Raw genomic sequence first — 11,741 nt, 5'->3', positions numbered from 1 at the left:
CAGGTTAGCTAAGCGTCTCAGCGAGTTAACCCTAAGAGCGCCCCCCACCACACCCCCGCCACCGGCCACCATGAATGCAGCTGCTTTCGTTTGGGAGCACCGCACTGGAGCACTCTAGTGACTTTCCCAAACCGCCTCAACGTCGAGAAGTTAGCCGTTGAATTACAGCGGCCCGAACACGGGCGACGCACTTTTGTTACCAGCACGCCCGTCCGTCGCAAGCGCCGCGATAACTTCTTAATCACACGCGCAAGTTTCCCCGCAGGAAACAATCCGCCCGACGCGATGGAGCTGTTCGATTTGTGCGCGAGCGACATAGACTCTCTACTGCCGTATATGAAGAGCCATTTGATGTCGGGAAGCCGGCAGGTAAAAGGAGAATCTGCGCGCCCCGCGCGCGTTTTCGCACGCCGTTCCGATTTCCGATCCTCATTTCGTATTCACGTTGTCGAGCGCAGATTCTCGTATCGACCGGAGAGATCTAATGCCGAAAAGAACGTTATGTACCTTGTACATATATGGTAACATGTTTCTCTTTCCTGGAAAATTGCCTCCAATTTCAACACAGTCTGGGACAACGTTCCCTCGGCTTTTTACTCTTACTCTTCTGCTTGATAAAGCATAACTTTCTTCTTAATTGAGAGATAATTTCGCTGGGCTTAATCACCAACGCCGCAGACGCGCGAAAACGGATCGCGTTTCATTAATCCGCGAGCGAGCGTGAGACCCGTTACGACTGGGCATCGTGAGTGCGTTTGGTATGAACTCAGCGAAATTACAGCGGTATTCATCACCTGTAACGCGAGCGCGTAACGCACGAATCGAGGACGATCGAACGGAAATGGAGCGGAAAGAAGTGAAAACGAGACGCGCGCGCGCGCGCGCGCCCGCAAACGCACAACACGGATCTACGTTCGCGTCAGCAGCTTCGTTCGTTAATGCACAGTACCGCATATTGCGATCTTAATTTGTCCTTTCTTTGTTTACCGCAATGAAATTAGACCTGGGTCGCGAAGAAGATACTGGATTTACTGAAGACGATGAAGAAATCCGAAAGCTGCACCGTCGTGAAAAAGCTCGTCAATTTCGACGTGATATCAATCATGTGCGACGCCATGCAGGCGTCGAATGAGGATTTCGTCAGGTACGCGACTGCTCTCTTACGCCATGAATAATCGATCGCGTGCAAAGTTCAAGCCTGCGTTTCGCAATTGATTGAAAACTGCCCGACTCTGTTCGCAGAAACGTTCTCAAGTGCTTCGAGATTCTGAACAACTACACTGAATTCTACGAGAGTCAAACGGCCATCAAGGCTCTACAGATGATGCTGAGGCTCAGTTACTGCATAAATATATCGCTCAATGAATCAACTCTGTTTGAGAAACTTATACAGAGCATAGCCGACATACTTGTTAGGTATCTTTTGCTCGTCGTTTACTGTAGAAACATATATCTTTGGTATCTCTTCTGCATATAATTATATATTACGTACTTATTTATTATATCTGCATATCGTATTATATTTGCTAACGAATCGAACATTGTCTAACTGTCAAATCTTTTGCTGAAACAAGTATAATTATCATACGCAGTAAAATACAAGCATTTGCCAATCATGACTTTTAGGTCGCTGCAATTAAACGTGAGCCTCGACACGGACTGCATTCTGCAGCAAATTGTGCTCTTCGTGCAGAATCTGGACATCGAAGTTTTGCAGAAGAATACGTTAAAATTTGCAGCTATCACGATATTAAACGTTGTCCTGCAGAAGCAGGCAGTTTTCGATGACAATACCAATGAGGAGATGATTATCGACGTCTCTCATAAGGCAATACATTCAATGACAAAAATTGTCAAATACGACGATGACGACGACACGATTTTACTCGCCGCTAATTCGCTATGCAGTACCTGCGCTAGCAGTTCTCGGTGGGATATTTTACTCGCCAATTAATTCTTCTCGATCTCGATATCAAAGCCATTTGCGTTACAAACATTTTCGTTTGGCAGATTCTGCTTCATGCAAGTTTCGAGGAAAGAGAGTGAGCCCGAGTTGCAGATTTGCGAGAAGAAAATTTGCGATTTGGAAATTTGCGTGTACGATAAGATGATGGAAATACTTATACCATACGTTAAAGTACGTTCCTTGAGGAAGTATAATATAATATAAATTTATCAACGCTACAGCCCTCGTATATGAATGAATGAAAGGAGCCACAAGTATCATTGTGTGATAAACGTACTTTTTTTTGGCAGGACGCAGACTTGTCTCGTCTTGACTCGGTCGGGTTTTACAGAAATCTCGTCTCCGCTCTGAACCACTTGTATCAGTTGAAAAACTGTGATAAGGACAGCTTGTCAAACCATTTGGCTGCGAATGGTTATTTGAAGCGCTTCGTATATTTAACCGTGGAGTTTCCGTAAGTTGCACCGTTTTTCACGCTGTATGGAGATCGATAGAATTACATATTCTATGTTATAATTAAATATATTTAATTATTTTCTTAATAAATACAAATAATAGAGGAAAATATTATGAGATAGGATTCTAATATGGGATAGCGGGGTTTCTGTTAAATTAATAGACGTCATCAGTTGATTCCACCATGAATTTATTGCCCTTGGAGCGAAATCTGTTTATTGAAAAATTCATTTGAAAAAAATTTGTGATTGAATTTAGGCGTTGAAAACCTGCTATCTCGTATTAGAAACCTATCTCACAATAGAGGACTTTCCCCTATACGATAAAAAAGAAAGCTCAGAGATACATTTAAAAATGTAAATATTTTATACATCTTTGCTTTCAGATGTCTTTCAAACTTTCGTGATTAAATATATTCTAAATTCATTAAGTTTTAATTTAACTTTTCAATACACTGATATTACTAAGAATTCCTTCATTATCTCTCTAGACAGAATTGTACTACTTTCAAATTAATTGTAATTGAATTTAATTTCACTTCTTCTACGTACCAGTTTTCAGAATTTAAATCTAAAAATAGATATGTAAAAATCTATTGTTCTCATTCACAGCGTTCTGAAAATATTTAGTGTAAATCCTCTCTAAGACCTGCAATATTACGGAATAAATTGCGTGTATTACATATTATTGCTGAAGCTTGAATCTCTTATTTCAAAGATGTATATCTAAACCACTGCACAACAGCGTACACAAATCGCGAAGCAACGTTTCATTGCAGGGAGAATTTACGAAGGAGCACCTGCATATTACTATCTCGGATCCTGAGTATTCTCGGTAGTGCTGCATTCTCCATAGAGACAGCGAAGTTAGAAAAGATTTTGTATCCACCTCTCCTTCAGTTGCCAAAAGATTTAACAAAATGGAGTCATTCCGTAGAATGCAAAAAAGATGGATCAGTGCTTATAGTTCTGCTATACTATCATTTTCTTAACACTCGAGAGTATGAAAAAACTATATATATATATATATATATATATATATACACTTTCCGTAGTATCGCTTGTTTCATTCAAATATTTTGATATCTATTTCACGTTTCAGGAACCTGGTAACCTTAGAAATGCTAACGACTAGAGTCATGATACTCCCAACATCTATACCGATTTCAATCCTGATTTTAAAACCTCTGTGGTTATTATTTGCTGTGAGTATATATTTATCCCGTGACTTGTTTGCGCTGTGCATTCATTGATTGCGTTCGATTTCGCAGGTAACGTCTCTATCTCATCCGAGTCCTAATACAGTTTATCAATATGAAAACGCGGTTAATCGACTGACAAGCATCTTACAACATTCAGAGATCAGGAAATTTTATACTCATGATACCGATCTTTTACATTATTGTTTCAATTGTCTGAACAATTCGGAAGACAATCTACTAAGCCGAATTTTTAATTTGTGGCTGATAGAGTCTGATGGTGATATCAACCCACTGTTATCCAAAGGTGACAAAATCCTTCGACATTTATGGGTAAGTGGAACGTCTATCTTTCAGTTTCAGTAAATTAAATTGTAACATTTGATGGCTTCAGTAAAAAGTATTTTATAATAATATGAGAATAAGTAATAATTTTTCTTTATTCGTAAATAGATCGCGATACGACATGAGTCCCAACCTATTGTCAATGTCGCTATGAAAGGTTTTCGTCATTTAGTGCAGGCCGTCAAAGATAACGAACGGCTCATGCATCAAATCGTGGGTCTTGTGTGGTGTATATTACCTGATATTTTTTCATCGTACCAACCGGATAATGGTTTGTCAAAATAATTCGATAAATCTTGCAAGAAAGATTAATATATTACTATTACGAGAGACAATTTAAGTTGCGTTATTGAATTTTTAGAAATATATTTGCACTTATTATTTATTTGAAATTAATATTATGATATCTAATATGGCAATTAAAGAGTCTCGTCAATTTGCATTTGCAGTCGCGCATATAGAGACGGCTCTGGAATTAGTTAATACCGTCCGACCATCCACGATACCGATACCGATACCTGGCATAACACGTAGCTCCGCTAATATAATCAATATTATATTACAGAAGAACTCAGATTTAAAATTCATGACTTTAATTATAGAGCAAGCGTATATGTTATTAGATGTCGCTATGTCATGCAAGTTATCTAAAGGTGAAGTACAAATTTTTGAATGAAAATAATCATTGCGGTGAAATTATATGTGTTATACGTTTTTATCATTCAAAACTACTTTCAAACAACTTCAATTACAGTGCTTGACACGTATGTGAACAATTTTCGGCTATTGACACAGCTATACGAGTATGGATTTTCGAAAAAGAGATCACAATTGTCCACTGCCAGTATAAAACTACTCGCATATATTATTTATTGTCAAAAAAAATTATCAGTAAAGGTATAATAATTGTAAATTTCATATGTGAATATTTATCTGAACGAAATTGTTGAATATTGTAAGACAAATTTTCTTTCACAGTGCAAAAGGCCATTGAAGGTATCAGTAAAAAATGTGTATGAACTGTTAAACGTATGCGCACACGTAGAAACATCACCGGACCACAAAGTAAACGAAATGCATTTTATACACAAACTCTTAATATCAAATAATGATGGCTCGGCCATTATTTTGAAAAATGTCAGGCCCGATAAAGATAACATCTACCTATGTAATCTTTATCTAGCTTTCTATTCCATTCGTGGACAGGTTAGTTACATTTAAAACTATAGGAATGAAGAAGCGTAACAATATCTTTTCTACCAAAAGATTTGTTATATTGTTTCGATAAAACGAATCAATTGTGACTAATTAATTGAAGAAACAATTTTGCACATTTAATTACTGCCTTTTTACAGAAATACATTGAAGATTTAGTATACCAAGGTTTAGTGATTCTATTACATTTTTGTAATACCAATGCAACTAAACTAATACCTTATTTTTGCACCATGATAAGTACTTATGATTTCATCCTTAACGTAAACATGCAACTTCCATCGAATCATTTTGTCAAATTCATCGCTACGTGGCTGCATTATTGTAAGACAAGATGCATGATCCCACTGTGGGATCCGCTGTTTGAAAGAGTATTGGATAAGCTTAAAGAATATTTAGTACTCCTTAATAATAACGGAATGAAAGACGCTCATCTGGAATTACAAAGCGCGGTAAGCAGACGTTTTAAAATAAATCCATACATTAAGATTAATATCTTAATTAATTCAGATTTTCCTTACAACTTTTCACTTTTTTGTTTTAGCTGTCGCAGTTTAAGTAAAGAAATAACAGTTTTACAGATCGTATCACGTTACATCACAATACATGTAGCGTATATTAAGGAGAAAGTTGTAAAACTGGATTTATGTCTAGAATATCAGATTTTCTGTTAAACGTTCTGCTAGACGTTCTCTAAAAATGTGTTTTATTTTGAAAAAAATTAAGTTGTATAAGTATAACAAATTTACAACAATATTAAAATACTGCTATTTCTCATCTGCTATACTTAAAAATTATTCGAATAACAGATACATTCAGATTAATTTCGTATTGTTTCAAAATGTTGTTTTTTTGCAATAAAAACAGTTCTTTCAGTTTGTTTATTTATTCTGTACAGTGTCATTATATCAATATTGTTGCAGTATCAGTAGAGGATACGTGCGTAGAAAAATAGAAAATTCTTTTCGAGTATTTAATTTCTCGTATTCTCGTACTTTCTCTGAAAGAGATTACATGATATCCACTTTTAACTTGTTTTTTATAATGTGTATTTTTATTTCCATTTTTACGCTACTACACGCATTCCATTATTCATGTCAGGCAGTCGTCATGCCACATCATCAGTTTAACCCTCCCGTGGTCTAAGTAAGAAGCTTAACACGATAAATTATTATTGCAGCGCGTGTACTTCGTCGCATGGCGATTATTTCGAAAAGTACAATGGCCAGTTCCTTAATTCGCCAATCGTTTATTTCGCGATCAAAAGCTTGTTCTCCTCGCGCCTCTTTTCGCGAGTGCTACTTTTACTTCCCCGATTGACCGTTTCGGCTGCACGAAGTAACCCTTGAAGACATTTAATCTCACGTCGATCTCGCCCTCCTTCAACCGAAACGTGTCGTATTTGTCATTCGTCATCGTCTGCGCGAGTGAAATATGTAGTATACCCAGGTATGTACCAGGTACATAGTGCGACGCAGTCCACGAACGCAATTAACGGAATTGGTATTCCGTATGTACCGCATCTGATCGAATAAATAGATCTCCTTGTGGCAGAATAGCGGCAAGCATTTCCAGTTGCATCAATGTTTTGGCAGCGCTATCGCTCCTGCATTTTGCAGGGACGTCTCTCCTCGCCCGCTGGAATTGTCCGAGGAGAAGCTCCTACGGCAGCATTTACCAATCATCGTAACGTACAGCGTTAACTTGAAGCCACTTCAGTTATTAGAAATTTGTAGATGAAAAGAAATTTAACAATAAGACGAAAAATAAATCGCCCTCGACTGCGCCACGCTATAAATGCTCAACTAAATAAACTGCAGCGCGTGCGTTAATTACTTTGTTACAAGATAAGCTTCGTGCTTAATTATTAATTTAATTAAATAACAGTAATTAGCGGATTCGCGTGTAAGGACAAACCTTGAAATAGCTCTCAACTGGCTACCTCAAAAATTGGAACGCCGAGCCGGATTAGCGTCAACGCCGCTGTCCTCAGCATCGTAAAGCTACCACCCCCGAGCGAGGGTGGTTCCCATAACCTGCGTCAACGTTCCACACTCGTATTACTCGTTAAGAAGAAATCCGATTAACCTATATGGCCAACTTACGTTCTTGGTGGTCTTCTCGCACGAATGTGGGAGCAATGTAATGGCCCTCGGCGAGGAATCCCGGTCCTTCCTGGCGGAAACGAGGATCGGATTGTACGCGAATATCACCCCGATGCCATGTTGAACCGGCGGTGATCGATCAATAGACGGGGATGGTGCGATGGCGCTCAATTTGTACTTCCTACCGGGTTTCTTCGTGGAAAGTAGGAAATTTTCAAACTTAGCGGGTCGTAAGAAACGACCATTGACTTGCGGGAATATTTAATTGAAACGTTTGTCCTTTATGCGACAAATAAGTAAATGCAAATTGACGTTGAAAGGATTCCTTCCTTTTTACACATTGTTGCGCGTCTGAGATAGATATTTTATTTACGTGTCGCTGCATAATTAATAGCGAATTCGGTTGCTTGCACTAGTGCGCACTGAGAGCAGTCAATTTTTATATTAAAGGATTCCTCTTCTATAAAATAAAGGCGATGTAGACCGAGAAGTGCGCGTTCGGAGTCGAAATCTATCGTTTCGTATTGTTGTCTCTTTTCCGCGATGCCGATTGGCCGTCTCGAAAGCTGTTGCGAGTTTCGCGGGCCGAAGTGTGTTGCGCGTTCGCGTAATGGCGCTGTGACAGATGGTGTGACGTGTGACCATAGAGATATAAGAATATTCTTATATCTCTGTGCGAGCGACAGTTTGAATTGTATCGCGCGAGGTCAATCATTCTTTCGTTTCGTTATTCAGAACTTAGACATGTGTTGGTAGAATCGTAATATGTTCGTGAATCTTTACACGTTCGTCACGGCATAATAGAAGTATATTAAGCAATTGATCCAACTACTGCGAAAAATCTGAAGGAAACGCCGTAGTCGCCGGCATGTGAAACTTCAGTTCATAACGTACAACTTAATGAAGTTTTCCTCGGAAAGCTTTTCTTCAAAAGAGCGGCTAAAAAACAAAAGACTCTAATGCAATTCGCGCGAGTGTAATAAAATTTGCACGGCTTAACAGCGGCAATATCTCTCCCGTTAAAAAACGTAAAGTAACGAGACTCACGTTTACAATTAACTCCGTTAACAGATTGAGCTAAGATCAAATTTCCATCGTGACATATTATTATGGTTTCGCAAAAGGATTACGAGGATAAATTTAATTTCTCGAAGGATAAATTCCTCGTGATTCGATAATTGTGTCTCGAGCGAAGAAATGCAACAGACGCGAAATGACCGACAGATCGACGGCGTTCCCCTAAAGGGGAAAAATCCAACAAAAAGAAACGTAACATTTATTAATAATTAACATATGGTCGAGTCTTTCATGAGGCACGAACGTTTCTACGCCGGCCAGAACGGGCTCGAGCGGATATTTTGGAAATCAAACGCGATCCTAAAAGTATCGCTGGTCGCTTTGACAATCGGATATCAGGGGAGAAAGATGGAAAGCCTGCGTGTGAAGCACGAGTTGGTGTCAATTTGTTCGTCGCGATCATCGACGCGCTGGACATCCAGCTTTTGCTCCAAAGTGACACGCTTTTCGCGGACATTCGCAACAGTTAACCCGAAACTTGGCGGTGTATCCTGTAACATATACGTTTCACAAGCGGTTTTCGGCGTGCCTGCGACCGTAGCTTCGCGTTTACAATTAAAATGCGTTTTAAAATTGTGAAGAGTTGCATAAATGACAGTTAACTTCCACCGAGTAATTACCATAACTGTCTTCCGGCTTATATGTTTTTCCGCTTCGCATCCAATTTTCGCTGTAATGTAATTTCATGCGCGTTTCTCTCCGGCGTTTAAGTTTAGAGCAGTAGATTTCTTATAAGATTTAATTACGGCGTTTAAACAGACAAGCGCAACGTCTCCCTGAATCCTTTCTTACGAGGCAAACCCGTTATCTTTTCCCACCGAGTATTTCATTTATTCACGTCGATGCAACGGCAAGATGGCAAGATTTTAGAATGAGTCGGTGCGCGGATCCGTTAGATAACTGGTATAAAGGCCAGCTCAAAGTTGTTTGACGTGAACGTAAGACCCGTGTTTATAACGTTTCTGCCGGGAAACGCAGCTAAGATCCGTCTTAAGATATGATACGTCTCGATAAGCGGATATTGAGAATCAGCATGACGTTAATACGCTGACATCAATTTGGAAAGAAACACACATCAAGCGGGTGTCGTACACATGTATTAATATCAATTATCCTTGCTTTAATCGGGATCGAAAATTAAATTGCACAAATGAATATAATTAAACCTCCCCGATAAGTAATCTCAATTACGCGGCGATAAAAGATAATGATTGAACCGTGCTCGCGGCTCGAAATACCGACCTACATTCTAAGTATCTCATCCGATACGTCCTTGGGGCGAGATTCAAAAGTAATAGGAGGCTATAAAAATACTTGTAAGTTAAGACTACAAGAATACGGAGGTAAATCGGCTTTCGTTCGCGCGCGCGAAACCGCGGCGTGAATTATTGCACGCTCATTTCTTTTTTCTTGCCCCCCCCCCCAGCGATCATGACACGGAATCGACTCGTAATCCGTAATGCGCTCTGCTGAAGTGAAAATCGCGCCGCGCTCGAATCGGGATAGCCGATTTGCGACGATTACGATCTGCGAATCGGTCGTCCGGCGAACCGCGGTCTCGCGCCGGAACGGATCGGCGCGAGTAACACTGTAAAGCCGATGCTTAATTATTTTGCAGCGCAATCGCGCACTTTGGCGCGCGAAACGGTGATTATGACGGCCGGTTACGGGGAGCAACGGCCCGTGGAATACGGCGGCCGGTTATATGCCCTTTCCCTTCTACAGGCCCCGTTTCACGCGTGCCACGATCGTGAACCGGTCGTCTTGAGGCGGAAACGAAAATGAACGCGTTTTACCGGATAATCGCGTGCCACGGTGCGTTGCCCAATGAAACGAGAACGGCGGATGAAATCCGATGAGAGATACGCTACGTTAGTTCTAGCATTGCGGCTAATAAATGGCGGCAATAGAATGCACTCGTATAAAGACATCGCGGCAGTTTGACGTCGGCAATTCGTACAATTTTCTCCGGGCAGCAGCCTGCGCGGGTCTTAAATGATGCGTTCACTAATAGAAATCGCGACGAGGGGAGGAGGAACATTACGGAAACTGTTAAGTATCGCGCGAGTCTTTATAAGTCTCATTACGCTCGTCGGCAATTGGTGGCCCGACGGTAAAGATAATTCCACGTATCGGGAGCAAAAATCGCGGAGAAAGCCAACTTCTCGAAATAACGTTATATTTATTTCGTAAAACAAAAAGTACGGGAGGGAAATACACTCCCGTCTTTTATTTTCGGCATCGCGAACGCAGCCAACCGCATCGACCCAGTGCCGCTCTTCCTGCTCTTCCCAATACCATTGATCTTATCAGCGAACCTTTCTGCGGGGAAAAAATCAGTTGCACCGCATTCGCGGTGTGTTCCCTCCCTCGCAATTTTTCCATTTGTAAATAAAGTTTCGGACGTCGCCGGTTCCTCCGGAGCAGAGCGGAAAGACAAACCCGCCCGGCTGCGCTCGAGAGGCGGGGAAAGGTCGCGGGGCATCGTGAAAACGCAGAGGCGCTGCCCAGGTTCGCAAGTCGATGATCAAATCGATATCAAGATTTTTCGGACCGTTTGATTTGATGACTAGATTCTTCCTTGATCCTCGCAATCGCTTTGTCGATCTTATCGACGTATACGCAGGGTTGGCGAAGTTACTTTATAAAAGTGTCTATGTTACAGCTACAAGTTACCAATTCTGAGAAGTATTACGCGTTACAGCTACTCGAAAAGTAACGAATCGTTACTTTGCAGTTACCTTTTTGCATTAAAAATAAAAATATCAAATCTGCATTTGAATTGTGAAGCGTCGATAAAGGCGTTTGTGCGCAAATGCAGGGCCTAATGCGATCTGTGGAGATTGAAACAATGTATAAAGTAACTCTTAGGGCGAGTTTCACAAACGTCGTTTGTTAACTGCTGAAGGCTAATTGATTCTCCGTCTCTTCTTAGGTAATAAGATAGAAAAAGATAGGGAGTTGACTGAACTCTGGTTAACTTTAATGTAATTTTAAATTAGTTACCAGTTATCGAAAAAATGTAACTGAGTTAAGTTACAGTTAGAGTTACCCAAAAAAAAAAGTAACTGCAACTGTAACTTCGCTACAAGCAACGAGTTACTTCCCAACTCTGCGTATATGTAACATATCAATTTGATGTGTAGAAGATATCGTATCGGTGTCGGCCAATTATCGATGATTCAGTTGATATCTAGTAGATATCTTATTCGAGTCGATTCGATAAATGAAGATATTGATGCGACTTCAATGCGGTATCAATTGAAATATGACTATATCGTAGACATCTACAGAATATTTTCCAGATATCGAAACGAAATCATCTAAATAGCAACCCGACTGCCGATTCGCACATGACCTCAACTTGAATTCAATGCGA

The 11,741-nt window shown here is 40.3% G+C and overlaps 1 protein-coding gene and 1 long non-coding RNA gene across 3 annotated transcripts; one reads left to right on the top strand and one right to left on the bottom strand.

The window, feature by feature from the left end:
- The first annotated feature begins 890 nt into the window (after positions 1-890).
- On the top strand, positions 891-6,062 carry LOC105569669. Of its 2 annotated transcripts, XM_012026312.1 has the most exons (14): positions 891-1,144; positions 1,243-1,416; positions 1,627-1,929; positions 2,011-2,137; positions 2,257-2,420; positions 3,201-3,422; positions 3,524-3,626; positions 3,693-3,953; positions 4,074-4,236; positions 4,415-4,618; positions 4,720-4,862; positions 4,944-5,171; positions 5,321-5,632; positions 5,725-5,835. In XM_012026312.1, exons 1-14 carry the CDS (start codon positions 1,041-1,043, stop codon positions 5,740-5,742), a joined length of 2,526 nt encoding a protein of 841 aa, XP_011881702.1. In that variant the 5' UTR covers positions 891-1,040; the 3' UTR covers positions 5,743-5,835. The 2 variants fall into 2 exon arrangements, with proteins under 2 accessions (XP_011881702.1, XP_011881701.1); XM_012026311.1 differs by having other exon boundaries at positions 1,008-1,144; positions 5,321-6,062.
- A 77-nt stretch (positions 6,063-6,139) lies between these two features.
- On the bottom strand, positions 6,140-7,279 carry LOC105569670. Its single transcript, XR_001009529.1, has 2 exons — positions 7,098-7,279; positions 6,140-6,842 (listed from the first exon to the last, which is right to left on the bottom strand). It is a non-coding gene; the product is annotated as an uncharacterized LOC105569670 (long non-coding RNA).
- Between the last annotated feature and the right edge of the window lie 4,462 nt (positions 7,280-11,741).

The sequence above is a fragment of the Vollenhovia emeryi genome, unplaced genomic scaffold, assembly GCF_000949405.1.
Source record: "Vollenhovia emeryi isolate VEMERY1.0 unplaced genomic scaffold, V.emery_V1.0 DF939123.1, whole genome shotgun sequence".
NCBI classification, from domain to species: Eukaryota; Metazoa; Arthropoda; class Insecta; order Hymenoptera; family Formicidae; genus Vollenhovia; species Vollenhovia emeryi.
Note: the sequence above shows the minus strand (reverse complement) of the source record. Positions and strands in the feature narration are given on the sequence as shown.

Excerpts from the sequence above, each read along its gene's own strand:
- LOC105569669 (XM_012026311.1), top strand. The coding sequence starts at position 1,041 with ATGAAGAAATCCGAAAGCTGCACCGTCGTGAAAAAGCTCGTCAATTTC. Across the intron at positions 1,417-1,626 it reads ATAGCCGACATACTTGTTAG|GTCGCTGCAATTAAACGTGA; the intron begins GTATCTTTTGCT and ends CATGACTTTTAG. Across the intron at positions 1,930-2,010 it reads ACCTGCGCTAGCAGTTCTCG|ATTCTGCTTCATGCAAGTTT; the intron begins GTGGGATATTTT and ends TTCGTTTGGCAG.